Here is a 27,951-nt window from a genome sequence, read left to right on the forward strand (position 1 = left end):
ATAGATATAGCTATGGAAAATATAATAAAGCTCTAAATTATTATGCGTATTTAAATGTGAAACATTTATTTTTACTTATTTTTAAAATGGATTTGTTTTTATTCTCTCAGTTTTTAATTTTTTTTTTAGCTGGTTCAGTATTCTTGAATACACTTGAATGTAGACCAAGGCTTGAAATATGTTCATATCTTTATTATTAGGTGAAATAATTTTCATGTATGTAGCTTTAGTTTTGTGTAATGTGACTATTAACAGTGTATTATCTTAAAAAGGAGCACTAAAATATTTTATTTATATATTTTGTTTTAGTTGGATCACCGTTATAATGAATTCAAACTTCATGCAATTATGTCTGAACATAAAAAAACAATCACAGCAATTTCTTGGTGTCCACATAATCCTGATCTGTTTGCAAGTGGCAGTACTGATAATTTAGTGATCATTTGGAATGTTGCAGAACAAAAAGTCATTGCTAAACTCGACCGTACAAAAGGTATAATTACAACTGGGATTTATTATGGAATAAAATATTTTTATTTCAACAAGCACTATCAATATTATTAGTTCAGGTTTTAAAATGGTGTTTTCAAACTTCCTAACGGTAATCTGTATAAGAAATAAATTTCACATTATGACTCGTGTCCATAGGTACAAGACTGAAACAAAATTTCATGAAATAATTGTACTTAGAACATATGATCGATAAAAACATAGCCAATACCAAATAATTTTATTAATGTTTAAATATAATGTAAGAATTTCCAAAATAAATATAAAAATAATAATCAGAAAGATTTTCTTATTGAGACAAGTAATAAGCCTTGGCTGTTCGTTACTCTATTCCAACCTTTAAATTACAAAGAAAGTATTATGCATATATTTGATGCATTGTTGAGCTGGTTTCATGCCTTTGCTTTTAATTTGGTCAAGGTAGAACAACCTCATTCACACAAATTGGACTTTATGAATTGGAATAATAGCATTATACTCTTTCTACTTAGAATTGGGAACTCGTATTTAATCTTATCCCATCATAATGGTAAAGTTAAGTAATAATTATTCTGTGTTCAGTGTCACAATAATTAACTCTCTTTTTGAGCACTGTATTTAGCTCAATTGATTATGGTTTTGAAAGCTACTGCTAGGTATGTTTTTCAACTCAGCTTCTTCTCTAAGAATAATTGTTATATATTTGAGATATAAACCTGGACATGACAATCTCACTAACCTTATTTTGTTCAAATTTCTTTGTAATATTCTAAGGCAAAAATACTGGGAATTTATAGGCAATTATCTTTAAATTTTGTTTCCAAAATAATAGTAAAATAATATCTTTTGTAACTTTCAGACATATTTGGTATTTTTAGTATATTGGTTTGTCTTTTCAAATTTAGGTCATTAAGAATGCTTAAAATATCGGTATAATACATAAATTTTATTACTCAACTGTTAAAGATATTTGTGAAATGAAGATAATTTTCAACTAGAAATATATGGATCTCATTCCCAAGTTTATGTACCCTGTTTTTTATTTTTAGTTAGAACAACCAGTGTATTAGACAGTGAGTAATGTTTGCTCCAATCTCTGAACAAAATATTGTAAAAAGTCAGCTATTCGGTGAGCTTCCATTAATGTAATTAGCAATCTTTCTTAAGGCTTTCCGTGAGAAAAAACAAATTACTTTTGGCACAATGCTTTGTGATATATAAATTGTGATTGATAGCCTCAATTAAGACTTTTCATATCTCCCCATGTTTTCTGGTCATATCTGTTTGTCCACCAATCACAAATTCTATACGTTACTTCATTACTGTTTATATTGATTGATAATGCATTTCCAAGTACTTTAAATCCGGCTTTGTGTGAGATTAATTTTAAATAACACAAATTTTTCTTGAAATTCTTTCCATATTTTATGTGCCATAAACTAAAATGTTGCACGATATTATTGTTCTCATAAAGATGTAACACAAAGTCAACGTTAGGTTATAACTGCGTATAATAAACAAATTCTAAATGTTTTGCAAAAGTAATGATTAATTTTGTTATCACCTAGCGTATCCATGGATTTATCATCAAACACTATATACATCACATCCATTCATGAGGGAAAATTTTATTTATTCATCAGCTGTATGCACCATAGTTTCTTTTGTCACTGGATGTACAATTAAATAATACTTTCTAATTAACAGTCCTAGAATGATTAGATAATTGTGGAAAACTTTTGGCAAATTTTTCATGTTTTTCCTTTCTTTGAAAATTTTCAGCTATCAATATCTCCCTCATCCAAATATCTTAATTTGAAGATTGAAAGCTTTGCTATTTTACTTGCAAAAAAAATGACTATTTTTGGTGATTTCCATCTTAAGTAACATTTTTGAAATGTTTTAGGCTTATTTTTCTTTTTAGAATCCAGCTTAAGCAAAGTAGAAATTTGCATTAAGTGAACTTTTTTTTCAACTTCCAAATACAGTTGTTGAATTTGATCTTGCCTCTGTATTTTTACTTCTTCTTCCTTTTGTTTCTAATAATCTAACAATCCACTTAAACGAAAATGCATATTCGTTTTTCCAAATGCAAAATGTAAAAATTGTCGCCAACTTGAAAAAGTCACAATTTATGTAACAGTGGATAATAATACTACCTACCTATCTCAGAATATTGTTGGGAGAATTAAATTGCAGCATTCATTAGAAGTGCTTGTACATAAGTCACTATAAAAGCGTTTTCTATTATTATTATATGACACTGTTTCTGGTCCCTTCACTTTCCTTGCTGTCTTTCTCTAAATATATAGTCAGAGAACCAGTATTCTATTGTCTTTTTTCTACTGTGCTGTGGTGGTTTGATCCATACAGAGTACCTCATCTCTTTTTTGGGTAAATTCTACTTCTGTTAATGTATCCTAAAACCACATCAACAATTGTATTGACCTTTTTCATGTATACATTCATTCATTCAGCAAATATTTATGGAGTCTTCATTATGGGTCAGGCCCTGAAGTAGGCATTAGGCTTTGTTTTTGCCTCTTGGAGCACATAGACTGTAGACACACACTGAACTTACTGTCAATCAGCGAATTTCAACTCTGTGTCTTTGTTCATATCATTGTCTCTTCCTGGGAAATACTGCTCATTCCGTGTATTTAAACTCTACCCCTCCTTCTAGGTATAATTCAAATCTAATTTCTTTCCAGGACAGTAGCACAGTGGTTTCTAAACCTTTCTGCATATCAAAATCATTTGACGAAGCTTGTTAAAAATAAATTCCTGTGAAACCTCATCTCTACTAAAAATACAAAAAAAAAAAATTAACCGGGCATGGTAGCGGGCGCCTGTAGTCCCAGCTACTCGGGAGGCTGAGGCAGGAGAATGGCATGAACCCGGGAGGCGGAGCTTGCAGTGAGCCGAGATTGCATCAGTGCACTCCAGCCTGGGCGACAGAGCAAGACTCCATCTCAAAAAATATAAAATAAATAAATTAATTAATTAATTAATTCCTTGGCCCAAACTCCACATGATCTGATATGTTATATTCCATTTCATGATTTTGATGCAGCCAACTAATATATCAGTGTTGGAAGATGCACAATCTCTGTCTCATAAATTTCTCATAATACTTATTTTATATATGATTTATTTGATCATAATAGCAGGTATATTAACAATTAACTTTTATATTCCATGTTATTGATTAAAAGGTACCTTTACATAAATGATTATATTTCCTTGACTTTCTTGTGAAATAAGTGGTCAACTATTTTTACTGTTATCTCCATTTTATAGATGAGGAAACAGAAATTTAGAGAAATAAAATGACTTGTTTATCTGAGTCAAGGCTTAGATTTGAATCCAAATTCCTGATAAGACATAGATTATAACATGAAGTCCGTTGTTTTTAAATCCTTATAGTAGCATTTATCTTTTTATTCACTAATCTCTGTCTCCCTAACACACATTTAAAATTCTCTTAAGCAGGAATCTTATCCCACACTACCTTGTATACCTAGAATGCCTAGAGGTCTTATATACAAATACACAGTAAGAATTTATTGCTCTAATCTTTAAAATATAGTCTACTATATTTTAAAGTCTATAAATGTATTTGACTGTATGACGCAAATGATCATGTAAGTAGTATTTAAACCTAACTAGATACATTTTCTTTCAACATGGTCTTTCCCTGCCTATGTTCCCTGCAATCTTTGGGATTTCTTTATAAATCCAGTTCCCAAATAAGAAAGTAATGTATCTTAAAAATAATAAATATGTTCTTGTATTTTAATTTGTTTCAGAAATGTAAACAGGGCAGGTAATATTTAATGGTATAATCTTATGCTATATCTCTATTATGTATCTGTATTTAATGTATTCCAGGGATCCCTGCCTGTCTTAGTTGGTGCTGGAATGCAGAGAATGTGGTGGCATTTGTCTCCCACAGAGGCCCACTGTTCATTTGGACCATCTCAGGACCAGATAGTGGAGTGACTGTACACAAAGATGCTCATAGCTTCTTGTCTGATATCTGTATATTCAGATGGCATACACACAAAAAGGGGAAAGTTGTGTTTGGTCATATTGATGGAAGTCTATCAATTTTTCATCCAGGTAAGAATTTAATTAGTAAGGTATCTTAAATAGTATATTTTTCTTATATGTAATTTTGTACTTGCTTAGTCTTTCCAGTGACCAGTCCCCATTGTGAATAAAACCAAAAGTGACAAAATTTTAATTTTGATATTATTATTGTTAAAACATTATCCCGTATTGTACTGACTCTAAATATTCATTTGAAGTAATATATATATATATAAAATAATACATTCAACACAGCTGTGAATATTTTACTTGGAATTAACCTAAATCAGTCATTTTTCCCTTATTTGTATTTTTAATCAATTATTTATTTCTGTACATTTACTAAAAAACAACCTGAATGAACAAGGACATACAGCTAGAGGATATGATGGTTTACTAATACTAAATATTTTCCCATCTGCTTGTAAAAATACCATTCTGATGCCACGGCTCCTTGGCAAAGGCTTTGAAACTGGCATAAAAGAAAAATGATAACCATTTGAACCCCTATTAGTTAATTGATTTGACTGAATGAAAGGGTCTGAGAAATTAATGTTCACTTACAAAAGTATGATTAAAAAATCAAAAATTACCTGAATAGCTTGCTTTCCCTTCAAAAATAGTATTTTTGACATTTGGGAAACATACTTTTAGCCATCTAGTATCTCTGTTGATGTGTGTGACTTCTGGCTGGCTAGATGGATGTATGAAAGTGCTTTCTCAGGAACACGGTAACTGCTTTCACAAAACAAATTACATTTAATTTATCTGAAATTAATAGAAAAAAAATGAAATTGAACAAATGAAATTGTGAAAATTTAAACAAATCTTTCTTCAGGAAATAATGTTTCTAAAGTTAAAAAGGATTGTGTAAAACATTGAAACATTGGAGCCATTATATTCTAAATACATTTTAAATAGGATATATTATTTACCTTTCAAAGAAAGATAAAAATAAATGTTCATATACTTCTTCCCCAGCTTCTCTCTCAGCTCTTTGTACACATCCTCTGTTGTTCCTTCTGGTTGTACCAGGGTTACGTGGGGATAGTTTCACTGATTTGTCAAAGATTAGTATGAGGAGGGATCAATGACTGGTGCTTCTTCTGGATTTGTTGTACCAAGCACATGCACTGCAACTTCTGTTTCGTCTTTGCCTTGGAAGCAGATTCTGTTTTATAGTTGGTCATTAAGGCTCATAGTTAGGCAATATAATTCATAGCTTTCTTTGTTTTGATCTGGTGAATACCACTTCTTTCTCTGTAACCTTTGTTTCCAGCAGTCTTCCTTAGTCTCAGGAATGCAATCTATAATAAATATGACTGTATGCTGTGTGGTTCCTCCTCTTTCCTCTCTGGGTTATGTAACCAAATCTCATTAGTGATATTCCTCTACTTCTTCCCTGGCCTGCACCCAAAGATTTCATCAGGATTGTGACACTTTCTTTTCAAGCTAGATCTGAAGAAGATATGAGGAGTGTGTTTTTATTTTATTCTAAATTGCACTCTAGATATTTTTTATATTTTATGATTTGTCATTTTTACCCTTTCCTTTGTCATTGACTAAGGTTGTCTTTTTTCTTGCTTTATTATTATTAGGCATCTTTGAAAGTTTCAAGCCATAAGACATTGAGACTTTTTATTGTGTATCTAAAATATAAAACATTGAGACAGTGCATGCTTATTTTGACATAGAAAGAACAGAAAAGAAAAAAGGCTACCTTTGTTTTCTCTGTCTTAGGTTTAGAGGATAGAATGTTTAATATTCGAACAGTCTGAGATATGTGCCTTCCAGAAGAGACCATTGTTTTTCAATAACCCAATCTTCCAGTTGTTAAACCAAGTGAAACCATCTATACCCAAGTCAGCATGTGTTATTTTTCTGTTCCACCCATATATTAGTTTACTAGGGCTGATGTAAGAAAACTATCACAAATAGGATAGCTTAGAACAACATAAATTTTATTATCTCACAATTCTTGAGGGCAGAAGTATAAAATAAGGTGTCAAGAGGGCCACGCTCCCCCTGAAGGCCCTAAGGAAGAATCTGTTCCAGGCCTGTCTCCTGGCTTTCTGTTCTTGGCTTGTGGCAGTATAACTGCAGTCTTCACATGGCACGTGGCATCCCTGCTGTGTGTATGCATGTCTCTGTGACGAAATTTTTCCTTTTATAAAGACATAGTCATATTATGGATTAGGCTTTACCCTAAAGGCCTCATTTTAGCTTGATCATCTGCGAAGGCCCTAATTCCAAATAAGATCACATTTGCAGGTACTGAGGCTTAGGACTTTACTGCCTTTTTTGAGGGAGCACAGTTCAACCCATAACAACCCAATACAGACTTGTTAACCTCATTTATTCTGTAGGATTTATTTAGCAATTAATATGCACAAAACATTATAAAAGGTACAGTCTTCATAGGTATTTGCCTTTTGCATATACATGAGCGAATGGATCATGAAGGAATCACTACCTTTTAATTCTAACACTACATTCTGGATTGTGAGTTTGAAACTGTTAGCATCAATACCAGTATAGCTAGGCTTCTTACTTTTCATGAGTTGTTAACCTTATCTTCTTGATGACTTACTGGCACCACAGATGGTTCTATCCCTATGTTACAACGTAGGATTTCTGTCCTCCAGGTTTTTGCAGGAACCTATGACCTCATTATCTCTGTTGTCTAATCCTTCTCAGAAGAAAAAATAAATATTCATGAGAACTGGCCACAGTAATGTAGTTCATCACTTTAAATCAGTAATTTTTAAACTGTGCTTTGTATGTTCGTATACTTATGTGTGTGTATTGAGGGTAGGAGGACTTCATAGATGATCCAGCTGAGCTTTAAGCCTTCTTCTCCCTTTCAGCCTGAAAAGCACCATGTTATGCTGTATTATTTACTTGATTTTCTTGTAAACATTCTCATATGAACAGAAGATTCCAGGGCAAAAAAATTGGAAAACTGCTTTAGCTATCTCAAATTGTATTCTCAGGCCAAGTTCATCGGAGAACCTTTTTAAAAATCTTTATTATAATCATGTTTAAATTGAATTTATTTTGGTATTACTCCATGAATGTGCCTTAATAAAATTTGCCTTGTTTTATTTTAGGAATGTTGTTGATGACACTGTCTCTATATAACTGTTACTTAGTGGAAAAAACAGACTCAGTTTCTCCTACTGTACTCTCACAACACAGTTCTGATGTGGGAGATCACATCAGATGTGTGAGAGGCTTTCTCCACACATTAAGCCAGCAGTCACCTCTACAGCAGACACTTGCTGAGTGTCCTCCAATTCAATTCCGACACTACCTGGAGATAGGGTCACAACACACACACTGAGGGATCAGTCCCCATGACTATCCTCTCTTCTGATGACAGTTGTAAGCCCCACCTTATTTTGCCTGTGCTTCTGAACGACTGGCTATAAATCGAGGTTCCCATGGCCCCCTCCTTGGATTTGATTAGTTTGCTAGAGTAGCTCACAAAACTCAGGGAAACACTTTCTTACCTTATTATAAAGAATATTACAAAGACACAAATGAAAAGATGAAAAGGGCAAGGCATATGGGAAAGGACATGGGGCTTCTGTGCTGTCTCCAGGCATGCTGCCCTCCAGGAGCCTCCGTGTACTCAGCTGTCTGGAAATTCCCAAATTCTGCTTCTTTTGGGTTTTTATAGAAGCTTTATTATATAGGCATATTGATTAAAACATTGGCCCTTGGTGATCAGCCTAACCTTCAGTCCCTCTTCCCTCCCTGGACATTGGGGGATGAGGCTGAAGGTCCCAACTCTCTAATCAAGCCTTGGTCTTTCCAGTGACCAGTCCCCATTGTGAAGCCACCTAGTGGCCACCAGCTACCTAGTCAACTCATTAGCATACAAAAAGACATTGTAGAGATTCCAAGGATTTTAGGAGTTGTAATGCCAGGAAACAGGGATGAAAACCAAACATATACTTCACGATATCATAGTCTCCCTTTTAAAAACACACAGGAGACATTTATTTCTGGTCTTAATTCTGTAATTATGGGATTGCAGCAAGAGTTGTATTATCTTTCAATTGTGCTTTTTAAAAAAGAAACACACTCCCTTTATGATACGTAGGAGTAATTGGTACTTTCTGTTAAGGCTGTAGTCTCTCTAACTAGATGCTTCACTGCCTCTCTTGAGAATGAGAGGACTTGCCCAGTGGAGTTCCCATGTGGTATCTCAGCAGAATTATTTTTTTCATATGTCCAGTTGGTACATAAATTACAAAGAACAAGAAGTTTGTTTGATGATCCTTTGCTTTATTTAATTAGTCTTGTTTTAACTCCCTATCTTTCTGGCTTCCCTATTTGTACTGTTGGTCGGGTGTGAATTATAATTATGGCAGATTATAAGATGAATGAGAAAGGAATAACAGTAAATATTAAGATGCTGTTTAAAATGTGCACCACTATTCTAAACATTTTAATAAAATTCATTTAATCGTTTTTAAAACTCTGTGAGATAAGTATTGTTATATTCTCCATTATTAAAAAAAGAAAAAAACCACAAAACTGAGGCACAGGGAGATTAAGTATCTTGTCTGAGGCAGCAAAGCTAGTAAGAAGCAGAACTAGGATCGGAACCAGGCAGTCAGCCAGCTCTAACATTTATCCTTTTAAATCACTACATGATATTCTTCATTTCAATAAGCATTTTCCCTATTTCCATGCTGCTGTAACCCAGTGAAATTTGTAATTGTTGACAAGATCTGAGTATATTATTTATCTGTATATTTTCTTACCGCTTTTCGGTAACAAATGGGAGACACATTCAAGGCACTGGAAATTGCCAAAACAGAGCATTGAGCCTGACTTTCATCATTAAGACAAACAGATCTTTCTGCATTCACATGTCAGTTATGCCTTCTGCATATAAGCACCACATTTGTATTTTCAATACCCTCAGAGATAGATATTGTACAAGGAAAAAGTTAGCATCATCTAAATTATTGATCTTTTTTGCAAGTTTTTTGGAAATAATTATCTCTGTATTTTAATAGGTAATAAAAATCAGAAACATGTTTTGAGACCTGAATCTCTTGAAGGGACAGATGAAGAGGATCCAGTTACGGCCTTGGAATGGGACCCACTATCTACTGATTATCTTCTAGTGGTTAATTTGCATTATGGAATTCGCCTGGTAGATTCTGAATCACTTTCTTGCATAACAACATTTAATCTTCCCAGTGCAGCAGCTTCTGTACAGTGCTTAGCCTGGGTTCCCAGTGCTCCTGGGATGTTTATAACTGGAGGTAAGCTAATCCCCATAACCCAGAGTTTTAAATATGTGTATATATTCTTTCGTTGAATTTAGGAAATTGTCCTTTATAGGTTGATTTTGTGTAAAATGTATTAATACCTCAATTATTATTTATTGTAGTAAATTACTAGTGTACTTTTATTTATATTGTATGTCATTAATGATAAATAAAATGAAATGACAAATAAAAATGAAAAATAAGGTCCACTCTGCCAGGTTTCTGGAAATACCTTGGAATATATTATATATGTGCACACATGTGAGCATATCTATGTATGTGCAAAAGACAAAGACAGTTCCATTTCAGGCATAGTAGGATGACAGTGAAGGTACTCACCAGAAAAGCAGTTACCTGATGGGAGCTTTATTAGCCTCATGGTCTTAGTCCATTTTGTGTTGCTATAACTGAATACCACAGAATATTCTGCTATAACAGAATACCACAAGCTGAGTGATCTATAAACCATAAAAGGTTTATAGTTTATAGTAATCTAAACACCATAAAAGGTTTATAGTTTATAGTAATCTAAACTATAACCTAGTTTAGATTAGTTTAAGGCTGATCTAAGGAGGCTGGATGCCCAGGAGCATGGCACAGGCATCTGGTGAGGAACTTTGTGCTGGTGAAAGCAAGAGAGGACAAGAGTATGAAAGCAAGAGGAGACCTAGCTTGCTTTTATAACAAAGCCACTCTCACAATAAATAACCCACTCCTACACTGTCTATATTAATCCATTCATAAGAGTAGAGCCTACATGACCTAACTGCCTCTGATTAGACCCTATCTCCTAACAATGTTGCATTGGGGATTAAGTTTATAACACAAGAATTTTGTGGGAGGCATTCAAACTATAGCACTCACCGATCCGTGGGTTGAACAGATACTCCTTCATGCTTTCCTAGTCAAGAGGTCATGAGAGAATTAGCAAAGCTAAGTAGTGATAGGGGATGGGAAGATGGGGGAATTGAAGAATAATTAGAAACTAAATGACTCTCTACTTTTACCATTTAATTGTGTTCAGGGAGAGAGAGACCTCTGAAAAAACAGAATATTTTCAGCTACTGTATAAATACTTCCCATATTTGCTTAGTGTAAAATAATAGGCAAAGACTCTTTATCCTCTCAAATTTTTAAAATAAATTATTTACTTCTTTAAAACTTAACATAATAGTGACGCCACCCTATATCTGTGGGTTCTGCATCTGTGGATTGAACCAACTGTGAATGATCAATGTTAGGGGAAAAAAAATCCACAGAATTTCAAGAAGCAAAACCTGACTTTGCAGTGTGACAAGTACTACGTTGAACCCATGTGAATAATGTGATGTGTAGGCTTTGGATTAGGTACAACAAGTGATATGGCTTGACTGTGTCTCCACCAAAAATCTCATCTTGAATTGTCATTGCCATGATCCCCAGCTGTCGAGGCTGGACCCAGGTGGAGCTAATTGGATCATGGGGGCCACAGTTTACCCTATGCTGTTCTCGTGATAATGAGTGAGATCTTAAGGAGATCTGATGGTTTTATAAGTGTCTGGCATTTCTCCTGTCTGCCCTCACTCCATTCCACTGCCCTGTGAAGAAGGTGCCTGCTTCTCCTTTGCCTTCCACCATGATTGTAAGTTTCCTGAGGCCTCTCCAGCCATGCAGAGCTGTGAGTCAATTAAACCTCTTTTCTTTATAAATTACCCAGTCTTGGGTATTTCTTTATAGCAGTGTGAGAACAGACTAATACAATAATGTGGAAATGATTTACAGTATATGAGAAAACATGCATAGGTTACATGCAAATAATATGCCACTTTATGTAAGAGACTTGAGCATTCATGGATTTTGTTATCTATGGGAGGTCCTGGAACCAATCTCCCATGGATAACAAGGGGCAACTGCACATGAAAGTAGATGGATTCTTAATTTATATATCTTAATTGCCTTTAACATTTCAGGATATAATTAATAATAGGCATGGAATTTTTTTTTTTTTGACAGTGTCTCGCTCTGTCACCCAGGCTGGAGTGCAGTGGTACAATCTTGGCTCACTGCAACCTCCATCTCTGGGTTCAAGTGATTCTCCTGCCTCAGCCTCCAGAGTAGCTGAGATTGCACTGTAGCTCATGCCACCATACCTGGCTAATTTTTCTATTTTTAGCAGAGACGGTGTTTTACCATGTTGGCCAGGCTGGTCTCAAACTCCTAATCTCAAGTGATCCACCCGCCTCAGCCTCTCAAAATGCTGGGATTACAGGCATGAGCCATCATGCCCAGCCCAATAGGCATGGAAATTTTTATTGTATTTTATTACTATTACTGAAATATCCTTCACACACCATTTTTAAAGCATGCAGTTCAGTGGTTTCTAGTATATTCACAAAGCTCTACAATTATTACCACTGTCTAATTAACATATCATTATTCCCCCAACAAACCCTGTACTCATCAGCAGTTACTCTCCATTACTCCCTCCCTACAGTCCCTGATACTCACATGTGCAAGCATAAACTGCTAATTACTTTCTATCTTTGTGGACTTGCTTCTTCTGGACATTTCATATAAATGGAAGCATTCAGTCTGTTGCCTTTTGTTTCTGGCTTCTTTCACTTAACATAAAGTTTCCAAGGTTCATCCATGTCATAGCATGTATCAGTACTTCATTCCTTTTTATGGCTGAATAATATGTCATTATATGGATATGGCAGGTTTTGTTTATCCATTCCTCTGTTGATAGACATATATATTGTTTCCACCTTTTTGCTGTTATAGATAATGCTGCTGTGAACATGTATGTACAAGTTTTGGTGTGAACTTTTGCTTATAATTCTGTTGAGTGTTTGTCAAGGAGAGGAATTGCTAAGTCATATGGTAATTCTATATTTAATCGTTTGTGGAACTGCCAGACTCTTCTCCAAAGCAGTAATTAAGGTGGGAATTTTGGAAGAAAGGAGACTGTCTAATTGGTCTTCAGGTATATTTGACAATCCTTAATGGCTGAAAGTGGACAGTGGAGCAGTTTATAAACATTTCAAAGGTGGAAAGGTTGATGATTTGAGGTTGGAAATGGACAGTTTTCTGTGGCTGGCCATTTCCTAGAACAAGCGTGTGTCAATAGGGTCTTTTTTGGTGGTTGAGTTATTATAATGGTCTTTATTGGAGGAAGCTGCCAAAACAGGCAGTTTCTAACCCTATAAAAGGTTTTGGAGCAAAAAAATGGTAAAACATGCCAAAAATTTAAAGGTTAAATAGTATTTCAGTTGTTTGGTTGTATTACTGTATGGTATTGTTATTCAAAGGATGTCAGTAATTAGTCCTAAAATATTTCCAGTTGAAATTTTGTTATACTTTTATGTCTAGGCATTTTAGTTTCATACAAAATCTGTTAAAATATGCTTTTTGCCTGATCTGACTAGATTCTCAAGTGGGTGTTTTACGCATTTGGAACGTTTCAAGAACAACACCTATTGATAATGTTAAATTAAAGAAAACAGGATTTCACTGCTTACATGTACTTAATTCTCCTCCAAGAAAAAAGTGTAAGTAAAAATGTTATCAAAATTTTAATTTTTAAAAAATATTGTATTTTCTATCAAATAAAATGGTATAGTGAGATATCAAATACTATATGCCACTGAAAAGCAATTTTTAAAAAAGGCTTTGATAATATATGTGCTCGAGGATCCATCAAAGCTACACAAGACCTACTGTTACTAAATTGAAAATATTTAGAGTCAAGTTACATTTTTTAATGCTACTAAGTAAGAATATTTAGATAATTTCAGATTATCTACATGGAAAAGATGAATCAATGATATTGATGAAAATAAGTTAGAAATGTTAAGAGTGATAGGATTAAATAAGATTATCTGAACTGGGAGAATTTATGTTTTAAACATGGCTCATTTAAAATCTGTACAGTTTACAACAAAGTTAAAACAACCTAAATATTCAAATCATAGGATCTAGAATACATATTACATATTTGAATACCAGTTGTCACTGGGTTAGTAGTTAGTATTATGGATCTTCTGTATCTTCTTTATTTCTGTGTATATTTTCTGTATCATTCATTGCGTCTGTAATTAAGAAAAAATAAAATACACTTAATTTATAAAAAGAAAAAATCTGGAAATTTGGGGGAGGTTTAGAATTAGAATTTTTTTCAAATATGAGGGAAAAGTAATAGACTTCCAGTTAAGTCTATCATGATTACTCTGCATGGTTGGTAGTGTTCCCATTCTGTATAATACATCGTAAAAAACATGGGGTAGGGAATTCAGTGATGAAAACTTTAGAGTGATTGTTTCCTTCTTACTCTATCTTTATAATATACTAAGTAATTAGCAATGGCTATTCAAAGTAATGTTATTTTGGTGTCTAATTGGTAGGCAATGGCAAGTAGTAGAAAATCTCTATATTTGAATCTATACCCCTTGTACAAAATAGTGAAGTCCCTAATAAATCTAGAGCCTGGAAACTGGAGGGTCTAGAAATATTAGAACTTGAGAAGTAATATGCTGGATGCTGGCTTACTGTTTAGGGATCTTGGAATATTTTTGTCATTGTTAGTTCCTTTATTTGTTTAGAAGCTTTGAACTGCCATGTCATGGAATGTCTGAAATACCAGATTCTTTTCTTTCATTTTTTTTTTTCTTACTATAAAAGTAGCCCATGTCCATTAGACAAAGTCAGAAAATATAAAGAATAACATACCAGTCTTGTCATTTTCGAGCAATTCCTTTCAGATTACCTCTTGTTTGACTTCTAGGTTTTTCCCTCAATTTAATATAACAGAAAGTATGGAAAAAAGAACAATTGTGAAAATGAAATTTTAAAAAATAAACATACTCGCTGAATTCTGAAAAGCATGATTTACAAATAGATTGGTGCATAAAAGTTGTCTAACCCACCTATAATGTCAATTAAAGTGTTAGAAAAACCAATGATGGATTATATTAATTTTTAAACAAAATATCAACAAAATTTTAGTGAACCAAATTCATTGCTACCAAATGCCTCTTTTGTCATTTGTAGTTCATTCTAGTTTGGACTTTCTGTAATTCTCAGATTCTGAGAAATGAATATTATCCATAATAAATGAACTAAGAAAAATTGTATTGTATTTTAATTTTAAAAATACTGAGAAATGGCCAGGCGCAGTGGCTAACGCCTGTAATCCTAGCACTTCGGGAGGCCGAGGTGGGGGGATCACAGGGTCAGCAGATCGAGACCATCCTGGCTAACACGGTGAAACCCTGTCTCTACTAAAAATACAAAAAATTAGCCGGGCGTGGTGGTGGGCGCCTGTAGTCCCAGCTACTCGGGAGGCTGAGGCAGGAGAATGGCGTGAACCCGGGAGGCGGAGCTTGGAGTGAGCCAAGATCACGCCACTGCACTCCAGCCTGGGGGACAGCGAAAGACTCCGTCTCAAAAAAAAAAAAAAATACTGAGAAATATTTTCCATATTGCAGTGTATAATTAATAATAGATTGGTCTCATAATTTACTGTAGTGTCATTGTTTTGGATTATGTTTGCAAGAAAATATTTGGATTCACATTCTAAGGAAGAGCTTTTTGGAAGAAGACAAAGTATGGGATAAATAATATTTATCCCACAGTGATATTTATGTAATTGAAAGTAGGAGAAATCCAAGTCTATAAACAGTAAAAAGAAAAAACAAACAAAAAAACATCTAGGAAGAAGAAAGAAAATTGAGATGCCAATGCAGGTCAGATAGTGTTGTGATTCTTAATTTTGATAAATTAAAATGAATTATGCATAATCTCAAAAAAATTATTTTCACTGGTTTGGAAATTGTTGGCAGAGAGTTATTTATATTAAAAGAAAAAATTATATGCATATATGTTTGTGTGTGTGGAAGGAGGGAATAAGCTATTATGTCAGTATTTTGAAGGAAGTTTATAATTCAGAAATAATCATGCTGAGCTTTAATTTATGGGGTGATAAGAAACCACATATTCACAACAGATTGTGATTCCTCAGCACACTAATTTTCATCTATTTGCTCCATCTGTACTTTAAAATAATATCCAATTTTGTGCTTATATTACCACATTTTTTGGCAATCCCAAAGAACTGCGTATGTGGTACAAAGTATGATCATTGCCTAAAGGGTTTACTGGTACAGATTCTGGATTTTGTTTTTTTAATGAAGAATTTTTCTAAATTAAGCTCTGTGGTTTCATTCCAATAGGATTTTTTTGTCTTCTATTTTTTAGTTTCAGTCCAATCTCCAACCAAAAATCATTATACATCCTCAACAAGTGAAGCAGTTCCACCCCCAACTTTGACACAGAATCAAGCATTTTCTCTTCCTCCTGGTCATGCAGTGTGTTGTTTCTTGGATGGTGGAGTTGGACTTTATGATATGGGAGCTAAGAAGTGGGATTTTCTTAGAGACTTGGTATGTATGTAGTCATTCCTTTATTATACATAACACTTTTTTTGTGTAAACCCATGATCTTTACTTTTACCTGTCTTAATATTATTTGAAATGATTTTCGTAAGTAATAATATATTAGAAATTTATTGTAGCTGGTTGAAACATTTTAGAAAATGCATAGAATGATGATAAAACTACTAAAATAACTTTTAACCACTATACTTTAAAAGTCTTAATGTCTACTTATATGTTATGTACAATGGAAAATTACATAGCTGTAGTGTATTTTGGAAGCAAAATGAGAATAGAATGTCCCTTCAAGAGAAAGGACAAATTGATCTCTGCCAGTTACTCAAAGCCTTATTGTTCCCATTTGTTAATTGAGTAAGGTTGGATTATGTTTTCTAAGATTTGTTTCTATTGTTGAATCGCTATGATACTTAAGTGATTCTATGAATTCTGTTTTTATGAGAATTAAGCCCCTATATAAGATAGAATACAACCTCCTTGAGATCCCACATTTTTGTCTGGTTGTGTTCTGGGGTACAGCCCCACTACCTAATATAGTATCTGCTACATAGCAAGACTATTAAATTTTGTCGAATGAATGAATGAAAACATGCAATAATACATATTGTGTTGTAATTAATATTTGTCAAAAACCATCCTCTTTAATTTTCCCTACTTTAGAGTTTCTGAAAAGGCCCCTGTCTTTTTCCACTGGTTTGAATTAGACTAATCTGGACATTTAAGAAACCTTTAAATGCTAATTATTTTCCTTTGATCTTAGAAAAAGAATCTAGAGATGTAATTGTCCTTGTAACTGAAGGGAGAGAAAGAATCAGTAATATTGTATCTTTTCAAGACTGCTCATTTAATTTTATCCTCAAATGAAAAAATGATTTATAGCAAAGTATTTTTAAAATAATCTGTAGCTTATTTTTGAATTTTCCTTTTGTAGATATTCATTTGAAGTGATTTAATTTTCTTTTCACTTTAACTTTTCTTTTTATATAAACTCTTTCCTAGTGTGGTAAACTTTTTGTATACTTCAAATTACAGTTTGTTTTCAAACAAATTTATGAAAGGGAAGGGAGAAAACCATAAGAATACACTCAAATCTATAAAAAGTTATATTAGTAGAAGAGAAGTCATGCAATCTGAATTCAGTAAATTTTCTATGACACTTCATATTAAAGTATGTTTTACTTAAAATATATGTTAATTTATAATTTTAATAAATGCTGAATACTAAATACTAAAAGCCGCTTGATTATAAATTATTTCAGTTGCTTTTCTCACTTTAAAATGTCTGCCAGTCAGAAGGAGGCAGTCATTTTTTCCTTATAGTTTCAATTTTCTTAACACAGATCCAGATTTGAAATTTCTCAAAGTGTTACCAGAAGAAACAATTCTGAACTGCTGTATGTATAAAGCATCTCCAAAGATTCCAGATTACATAGGATGAGAAAAATATTATTAATATTTTTAAAAATCTTACATAATTTAAAAAATCTTATTAATAAACATTCTAAAAGGTGTACTTCCATATGAATATTTGCTCCATTAAAATTAAGAAAAATGCCACAAAATTTTCCTCGTCTTACCCACCTCAAACACAGAAAAACATTCACAATTTCTTTCTTGCGATGTGAATTTTCATATTTCAAAAAGCGAAATTTTAAGGCATAGCAGTGAAATAACATTTAAAACTGCGTGTAAGTGCCTGCCTTGATTATGTTCCTAACATTGGAAATAACCACTTGGGACACCTTCAGCCAGGTGAACCAGTGGCTCTAACAATGTTTTTACTTCTTGTTAACCCTTGAGAGTTTTCTTTCCTTTACCTCCACCTAAAGGAGAAACTTTACAGTACTTTAGTTTCCTAAGGGTTGTGATTTCCGGTATTAATGGAAGTACACAGAGTTTTAAGGACTTTCTTCTCTACCCATATTCTATTAGTTGAGGACTAGAAAACCCTGTCTTTGTACTTCAACTCCGTCTCTAGATCCCAAATGTTAGTTTCGTTTGCTTAAAGTAGAAATTTCGATTCCCATTCCCCAGCATTTAGAATAGTTGTAATTCCGGCTATTTATGTTGGACTCTTAACGGATTTTCCCAAAGGCCCACAGTAGTTAAGCACTACTTTACTGGTGTATGTTTACATGTATCTGCATATGCCACTTTATAGTCTTGTGGGTGTTTGGGATCCAAATCATTGTGTAATGGGAACAGGTATTCAGGTTCCAAAGAATAGACTTGCTAGAAAATTTCGGAACAAGGCTCATTAAAAATTGGGGTTATGCCTGATTCTTCTGTTTCTGCCAAAATTATGAGGTGCTTTTGGAGTATGTTATTAGTATAAAAAGGAATATTTGCGTTAAATGACTTTTAGTTTGAGTTTCATCTTGGTCTTCTATTATAGTGCCAGATGACATATGGTAACTTTTAAGAGTTAATTGCTATATAGATTTCTAGCATAGTATCCTGTAAGTTTAATAAAAATAGAAAATATCTTTTGCACCGAATTGAAATTGAAAAGTGAGACTTCTGAACATCTTTGAGTTTAGTTGCTGATTTGAGGAGCCGTGGTTGACTAAAATCTAGGTCTGTACAAAATAATACAGTAATGGCACAGAGAACATTCAATCACTGTAGTGATTCCAGTTTTCTGTTTTTCTTGCCTATATATTTTTGCATTAATATTTGGAAAACCGTATACATGTGTCGATTTGAGTATACATTGTGGTTCGTCTATTAATAATGTGAATTTTGCTCAATAATTATGACTTTTTTATGCCATATTCTTAGGGACATGTGGAAACTATCTTTGACTGCAAATTCAAACCTGATGATCCTAATCTTTTAGCAACAGCTTCATTTGATGGCACTATAAAAGTCTGGGATATAAACACGTTAACAGCAGTGTACACATCCCCGGGTAATGAAGGTGTTATTTATTCCCTTTCTTGGGCTCCAGGTAAGAGATAGTTTATTGAAATTGGGAATACAATGAAATGGCTTTTTAAAGCTTCATTTTCATTTGAGTTACTTTCTTCCTCTTGATCTCATCTTGTTCTAAATGAATGTAGAGCAAATTAACGTGAACATATTTGTTGATTCTCTTTTTGCGAGGTTTAAGAAGAGTCTATCTGCAGAGGCACTTTGATTCCTGTTTTCCTCTATATAACAAGTCATATAGAAAAACCACAGTAAATCAGGATCATCTTTACCCGTCTAATATTAGTTTTATTTCTATAGCTATGCCTTTAAAAGTATAATACAATTTACATAATAGAAGTTTTCTGGAAAGTTTTAATGTAAATCCTGTTTATGGTTATATATCAAGTAACAGTTCACTTGTAACCATGTAATTCTGTATTAATTTCACCTTTGAAGTATTGAAGAACTTTTATGCCATCATAAGATCTTATCTCTGATCTTAGATGCCACCTTATACCTTGCTGTACATACAAAGGAGAGATGTCCTATGAAACCTCTGACATTTTCTCCCAAATCATTATTTCTCCATAACAAATAATTTCACACACCTAAATTAATTTTTCACTTTTAAAGTATATGTAATGGTTTACTTGTTTGGTCTAATAGTAGTATATTAATTCAATAACTACATGTAATGTGGATGTAGCTCATCCTTATTTTTAAAATTATTTCTTCATACACAGGGATTCTTAACTTTGAATATATGGGCCTCCAAAGGCTTTATATTTCATCAGAGAGTTTGGGAATCTCTGAGAAATTTATGAATAATTTTTAGTGTGTATGTATATATGGCTATATCTGTCAAAGAGTATCTTAGTACTCAGATTTTCAGAGTTTCATGATACAAAAAAGGTTAAGGACCACTGCTTTATGTATCCTTCATCTCCTACAATGAGGAGAATTATAGAAAAAGGTTTTACTTACAACTCTTAATGACAATGTTTGTCCTTTAAGCAGAACATAACTGAGCCTATTCTCTTGATTATTGCAGTATGCACCTCCACTGTAGGTTACCCTGGCTAGCAATATAGGAATTGGACCAGCCAGTGCAGTCACCTTGCACTAGAGCTCATATTAGTTGAATACTGTTGATCCTACAAAAGTATTTATCTGAAACATAAAACATAAATAAAACTTATGACTGTAAAAACTATTGTTTCAAATCATAACACAGAAGATCTAATCTGACTTACAGCATTCTTTCACTCTCTACATTGAGAATTTGCATCAAGAAAGTAAAAATGTTAGAAAATGGAAATTCTCTCATTTTCTGTTATGTGATTACTGGTGAATCATGACTTTGAGGTAAGTGGGGATGATATTTAAAAGATAAATGAGGGTTGACAAGGATGAAAATACAGTAGGATGTAGATAATTACATAATTTCCTCTGTATCTTAGCGTAGAAACCAGACGAAAAGAAAAAAAAATGCAAATAAATTTTGAAACATATCCCCAATAATTTAAGAACCCCAAAAGGAGAGCAATATAAAAATGTTAGAAATATGATGAGAACATTTTTAGTGTGTATAATCATTTATCATTAAGTAGTTTCTCCATATTTTCATTCCTAGATAGCAGATGACAGCTGCTGCTTTGTTCTGATGGAGAAAACCTCTTCTTTCACTGTCTTGCAAAAGGCACTTATTTAAGTCCTTGACCATCTACTTACTTAGCAATAGTTTTATTTTCACAAATATTTTTTATTTCTTAAAACAGAAAGCATTGTTTATGTTTTTATGGAGAAACTGTATTTTTCCTGTGATCTGTTCATAGAAATACTTTCATAACCATTAAAATACTACTAGATAATCATGGAAATACGAATACTGACTGAATATATGGTAATATTGAGGAATTATTGTTAATATTCATGATAGTTTGGTCTTGATCAATAAAGAAGTTCCTGTCTTTTAGAGATGCATACTGAAGTTTTTATGGATGAAATAATATGATGTCAGAGATTTACTCCAAATAAATTCAGCAGATGCTATAGACAGAACAAGATTGGCTATATTTTGATAATTGTTGAAGCTGTGTAATGGATACATTAACTTTATTATTTTACCTATATTTTTATACAGTTAATAATTTCCATTATAAAAAATTAAAGAACTAGTTTGCAAATCTCAGTTCTTACATTTTCACAAGTTACATTTTTTAAAAGAATTACATTTGTGGGAAACATTTAGTATAATGTCTAACAAATTGTTTCCTAAGGTGGTTTAAATTGTATTGCTGGGGGAACTTCCCGAAATGGTGCTTTTATTTGGAATGTTCAAAAGGGCAAAATTATACAACGATTTAATGAGGTAAGATTTATTTATTGCTACTGAATAATATAATGTTTTATACTATTTTGTATTTTGTAAATATTTTTATTTCTTAATATAATATCACTTAATAATCAGGTGGTATGTGTATTCTCTCAATTAGAAGAAAATCCTAGAGAATACTCACATACTAAAATGAATTCTGAAAATTGTAGCTGAGTCACCTGAAGTTGCATTAGAGAGTCAAAGGAATTTTTGAGTCATCCTCCACAAAATCTAGGCAAATACTAAATAATAGGAAGAAGACTAAACTCAGAGCAAGTCCCAAATTATAGTCCTGGTTCTGTTATTAATTAGCTCTTGACATAAGGAGAATCATTTTATTGCCCTAAATCTGTTTCTTCACCTAAAAAAATGATGAAGGTGGATTATATAGTTTCTTAGATTTTCTTCCGGTTTTCAAATTCAGTTATTCCGTGAAGAGCCTTAGAACCTGCTCTCTTGTATTTGTAGCATCACAGATTTTATTTCTCCTTTGTCTTGGAGTTATATTGTCATCCCATATTTTACTGAGTTCCATTAATATTTGAAAAATGCATATGATCTGATTACAAAATATTAGGTATGAATCAGGGGAAAATGATCTAAGATTGTGTCTTGAAATTTCATTTATTTTAGATGATTACTATTGAAGCTTATTAAATATATAATTTCTTTGAAAATTGCTTATATATTTGGGGTTTTAAAAACATTTATACAGAGAGTATTATCCCTTTGAAGATGCTCCTTAGTAGTCCTGCTCCCCCACTACTTGTAGTAGTGTAGCAAATGCAGAGCGTTTAGGAAAATTTTAGCGACCACTGTGAGCAATTTTGCACTCAAAAAAGGAAACTTTGACAAAGGATTACAAAAGTTACATCCTTTCCTTTCTCTACATATAACACAATACCCTTTCGGTTTAGCAGTGCCCCAACCTGCCATCTTCCCTCCCATCACCAAAACAACAATTTATTCCATAATAAATAGTGGATTATAAGAAGAGATGAGCCTACAAATGAGGCTTATGGCCTAAATTCAAAAGTTGTATATCTTTACTTATTAGATCTGTTGATTTCTTCTTATAGCATCTTGGCAACTTGGAATCTCACATATCTTCCCACTAGTACCTAAACACTTCCAGCCTGATTGTGGAAACCCAGCATTTCAGTATCAAGGACATGTCTTGTATTTCTTTATGTCTTTCCCAACATTCACTAGCGAAATTGCTTAAATCCTTTGTCATAAATAAGGGAAAAGTTAACAATGCCAGCGTTAATTAACTAAGCTACATGTGTTCCACAAAAAGAATTATGGGATAGTAGAGAGTCATAAATGCAATTTTCATGGGAATAAATGAAGCTGACAGAAGGCCTCCACCCCATAAACTGAATGAATAAAGGGACTAGTCCCATTTTTAAATCTGCCTACATAAACCTACCCTCCTTGGTCCCCAAAGAGGTAAAACAGCATACTGGAGATTGCTTTAAGAAGTTAAAACTATATTTACACAGCAACCTTAAGCTACAAGATAAAAAGTCACTTTAGTTTCCCCTTAATGGAATTTAAGTGCTATATAAAGTAGAACTGTTTTTAATTAAAATTTAGAAATGGGTTGATTACAACTTTTATTTACTGATCACACCGTTGATGAATGACATTCTCATGTGTAATATATTCCTTCTAGTTTTAAAAATTCTTATAATTCCATCTATTAACTATATCCCCTGGCCCTTCCTCAGTCCTAGAAAGCAGAGAATCAAGCAAATATAAAGTGATTTATTATAGGAATAACGTGAAATCTATTCTGATTTCTTTATAAAATAGAACTTTGAAACTTAGAGAAACAACCAACAATAACTGCTTGCAACATTTCTTATACTGTGGTTGAAGTAGCACTGTTTGGAAGCAGATAGATAACTGTTTTCATCACCATACTGGTAATCATGGGAAAAGGCATTAAGCAGAGCTTAATTCTACAGATGACTTAAGAAGGATATTTTGACTCTTTACCTTGTATCCAGCAAAAAGAAATGGAGCCACCTGATTTATGTTTTAAAACAACAGATTGATATCTTAAAACACTTTTAAATTGTGACAGCTTTAGACATTTTTAAAGTATGTATTCAGGTTTCTGCTCTTGACAGTAATGCCTCTGTTAGTGTCATCTAAAGCACATTCCTACTAGAAAAGTAATACTTAAGAGAAGTAAATATATAAGAGAAAAAAGGGGTGAATTATTTCTTATTGATAGGTATTTTACATTTTTTGAAGCATGGAACAAATGGAATATTCTGCATTGCCTGGAGTCATAAAGATTCTAAAAGAATAGCAACCTGCAGCAGTGATGGTTTCTGGTAAGTACTATGTATGATACATGATATGAAATTACACTGTTTATAAAGCACTCATTTGATCATTCCAACTGTGTATCAGTGAGATTTCATTTGTACAGCTCTACCAACTCTCAGAAGCATTATTTTTAAGCCCATATAGGCACATACTATATTGCTATGATGTATCATTAATAAATAACAACGCAAGGGTATTTAAAATCTGTTTAATGAGCCATTCAATTGCTTTCTCAATGAAAATACTACCTGAATTACTATGAAAAGACTCATTTCTTTGCCTCAAAGAAACGTTAAGGACTTTTCACAGTCTTAATAATTATCATCACGTTGTTTGGGGAGTAGTATTTCAGTTTCGCAGGTGATTCAGCAGATATTAAGTGCTGTAGAAACTTGTTTACAGTTTTGTAGATGCTTTTATTTATAAAGGAATAAAAAGCCTTTGCAAGGAGAAATAAGGTCATGCATGTGGGAAATACCTTTTGTTAGGAAATAACTTCACTGACCCTGTGTTTTAGAAGTATGTGCTTTCTTAATTCTGTTAAGTTCCAGAAATAAGTAAGTTTTCAAATAAAAATATGTAAGGAAAAAATGCCTGGTTTAAAAAACTTTTTAAAATCAGATACTTCTCCCCTGTAGCTGTCCATGGGTATAGCCATCTTCGATAGGTGGGTAGGTGGTATAGACACTCATAGTTCTTGAGAATACATAAGTTGTTAGGTTTTGCTAAACCCGCTCCAGTCTTCTCATCCTCACTTTTTAATTTCAGTAGAAAAGACAGTAGTTATGGAAACCAAAGATCCTTACTGGGAAGTTAAAATTTTCAGAAACAACAATATTAGTGATTTTTTTCTCCTTGAAAGGAACTATGTGCTAATTGATAGATACCAAAATACAAAAGCGCCTAAGGGTTTTTTGATTAAGTGATACAAAATTAGTTTGACCATGTATTTTAGGGCATTATTTATTTGACAGATATCACATTCAGTGACTAAACACCTGTAAGCGTAAGTCACCATCACTCCCCAGTAACCTCAAAATTGTTGGTGGGCCTAATAACATTTAAGACAGTCTTTTCCATACACTTCTAAAACTTCATAATACATGAATTAGTCCACCCTTTTTTTCTAATGGAATCAATAGCTTTTGCATTGTGGTAATAATAGACTAGGGTAGTAGAGCTTTTATTTTTGCAGTTAAATTATATAGAATCCTTTTCTGATGGCAGGGGGTGGGGGATCATCTCTGAATTTTAGTTATATTACTGAGAATATACAATGAAAAGTTATAACTCAATGTCTTGGTGTTGGTGCAATGCTACATAAAACCAACTTCATAAATAGTTGTTTTAAACACTATAAATTTTGAACTACCTCATTTTGAAGCTAAAAATCTAATGTATGTGTTATGTGATTATGTTTTAAAATGTATTAGACTATGTTTTCCTCAATTTAAAAAAATTCTATAAGAAAAAGGGTTTTTGTTGTTTTTCCATCGCTCAGGCTGGAGTGCAGTGGCGCAATCCCAGCTCACTGCAACCTTCACCTCCTGGTTTCAAGTGATTCTCCTGCCTCAGCCTCCTGAGTAGCTGAGACCACAGGTGTGCACCATCACGCCTGGCTACTTTTTTTGTATTTTTTGGTAGAGATGGGGTTTCACCATGTTGGCCAGGCTGGTCTTGAACTCCCGACCTCAAGTGATCCACCCACCTCAACCTCCCCAAGTGCTGGGATTATAGGCGTGAGCCACCGTGCCCGGCCAAGAAAATCGTTTTTAAATCAAAATTTATTACCTTCTATTAATTGTAGGTTACCATAATCAATATTAAGAGTTGCAAATATACTCATAATTGGTAACATTTATACAGTACTTTCAAATATTCCTTGTGCTTTGTAGACAAAATCTCTATCCTGGAATATTTTGATTTGAAATTTACAATTCTGACTTTGTTTCCTTGAATAATGTATTTAGAATGTTGTTTTTCTATTAACATATTATAATTAATTCTAGTATTATTCGAACAATTGATGGTAAAGTGCTACACAAATATAAACATCCAGCTGCAGTGTTTGGTTGTGATTGGAGCCAAAACAATAAGTAAGTGTTTTTTTTCCTGAAATAAATAATAATTACATTTTGGAAATTTTAAATAACCATAAAGTTTAGTGCTATTTCCAAAGGTAATATTTATCACTCTATTTATACAATATCCCCTTTGCATAGCAAATGAGAAACAGCCTTGTAATTGCTCATTTATTTTAGTTATTTTTATTCCATGAAGTTTTTACATGATTTACAAATATTGATTTCCTACTCTCAAAAAAACTTTCTAATACTTAGGAAAAAAAAATAATGCTAACTAATGAAAAATGGAAATGAGCCCATTGCATGTATGGCTTCTATTATAGAAATGTGGCCCTTTTTTTAATCTCACTTAGGAATCTGTGCGATGTCAGTGTTCCACTGTAACTTTGCATTGTCCCCCACCCGATGCTAATGCCTCTGGCACTGGGTAATTTTCCACGATGTGGAACTTAAGTGCCTGGTTTTGAAAGGTCGATCTTGTTTGACAGCCGAGTATTTATCATGCAAAAATCAGCTTAGATTTAAAATTACATCCAAGTTAAATCTCCACTAAAATTAGACCTTTAACTCATTGCATTTCCTAGAATATTGTGTTTCAAGCCTCTTTTAATGGAATATAAATTATATCTAAAAATCCAAAGTTACTTAAGATATTGTCAAAAACAATGTGAATTATGTTATTTCATATGAAATGTGGGAAATACAGATTAAGGTACTAAAGCCTAATTATACTTGTGTTCAGAGTCAAATCACACGTTTTACAAAATGATAGACCTATGTATTTCCTCCATTAAGTGCAGAAGAATGTGTAAAAAACACTGTTTTTTGTGGGTTTTTTGGGGACGGAGTTTTGCTCTTGCTGCCCAGGCTGGAGTGCAATGGCACGGTCTCGGCTCATGGCAACATCCTCCTCCCAGGTTCAAGCGATTCTCCTGCCTCAGCCTCCTGAGTAGCTGGGATTACAGGCATGCGCCACCACGCCCAGCTAATTTTGTATTTTTAGTGGAGACTGGGTTTCTCCATTTTGGTAAGGCTGGTCTCAAATTCCCGACCTCAGGTGATCCACCTGCCTTGGCCTCCCAAAGTGCTGGGATTACAGGCATGAGCCACCATACCTGGCCTTACACGCTGTTAAGGTTATATCCAAAACAAGCTCACTATCAGCTCATCCCCAGTATTTCCTATCTCAGTGGCCAATATTGCTAACAAGGAAAACTGCTAAAGCCAGAATCCTTAGCCTTTTCTTTTACACCTTTTTATACCTCACTGTTTTCAATCAGCCACCAATTCCTGTAATTTTCTCTGTCTAAATATTCATCTTGGCCAGGTATGGTGGCTCATGCCTCTAATTCAAGCACTTTGGAAGCTGAGGCCAGAGAGTCACTTGAGCTCAGGAGTTCAATACCAGCCTGGGCAACATAGTGAGACTTCGTCTCTTAAAAAAAAAAAAAAAATGAAGAAATTAGTCAAATTGGTGGGGCACACTTGTAGTCACAGCTCCTCGGGAGGCTGAGGTGGGAGGATGGGTTGAGCCCAGGAGGTCGAGGCTGCAGTAAGCCATGATTGTGCCACTGCACTGCAGCCTGGGTGATAGAGCCAGGCCCTGTTTCAAATTTAAAAGAAAAAGATTATAAATACTCTTTTTTTTGCTAACCATCAACTTGCCACTAAACCAATAACATTTGGGTTTTTTTAGAGTCCTGCAGAAACTTTCTAAGTCAGTTCTGCAGTTTACACCCTTTATCATCACCTTCTCTCTCTCTACCCCACCTCTCCATGTTGCAGTCAGAATGAACATTTAAGACACAGGGCTGAGCACACCATTCTACTGCTGAAATCTTTCAATACTTTCCCGTTAACTGCAGGATAAAATGAAAACTTTTAGCAAGCACTACAAGAAGGTCCCTGAGTAATCTTTTTCCTGTTTTATTAAT

General features: G+C 33.6%; 1 protein-coding gene across 9 annotated transcripts in view; it reads left to right on the forward strand.

Annotated features, from left to right (window-relative positions):
• The window catches only part of WDR17 (WD repeat domain 17), a 115,154-nt gene that overhangs the window by 47,962 nt on the left and 39,241 nt on the right, over positions 1-27,951 (forward strand). For 7 of the 9 annotated variants that reach the window (XM_055276444.2, XM_055276445.2, XM_055276448.2 and 4 more), the window contains 9 exons: positions 310-493; positions 4,381-4,611; positions 9,615-9,866; positions 13,280-13,402; positions 16,107-16,291; positions 19,082-19,250; positions 21,493-21,584; positions 23,856-23,938; positions 25,943-26,029. In XM_055276444.2, the coding sequence (XP_055132419.1) occupies positions 310-493; positions 4,381-4,611; positions 9,615-9,866; positions 13,280-13,402; positions 16,107-16,291; positions 19,082-19,250; positions 21,493-21,584; positions 23,856-23,938; positions 25,943-26,029 (1,406 nt within the window). Of the gene's footprint in view, positions 1-309; positions 494-4,380; positions 4,612-9,614; positions 9,867-11,457; positions 11,530-13,279; positions 13,403-16,106; positions 16,292-19,081; positions 19,251-21,492; positions 21,585-23,855; positions 23,939-25,942; positions 26,030-27,951 lie in introns of all 9 variants that reach the window. The other 2 variants (XM_055276446.2, XM_055276453.2) reach the window with 2 other exon arrangements.

Source organism: Symphalangus syndactylus, chromosome 4 (assembly GCF_028878055.3).
Source record: "Symphalangus syndactylus isolate Jambi chromosome 4, NHGRI_mSymSyn1-v2.1_pri, whole genome shotgun sequence".
NCBI classification, from domain to species: Eukaryota; Metazoa; Chordata; class Mammalia; order Primates; family Hylobatidae; genus Symphalangus; species Symphalangus syndactylus.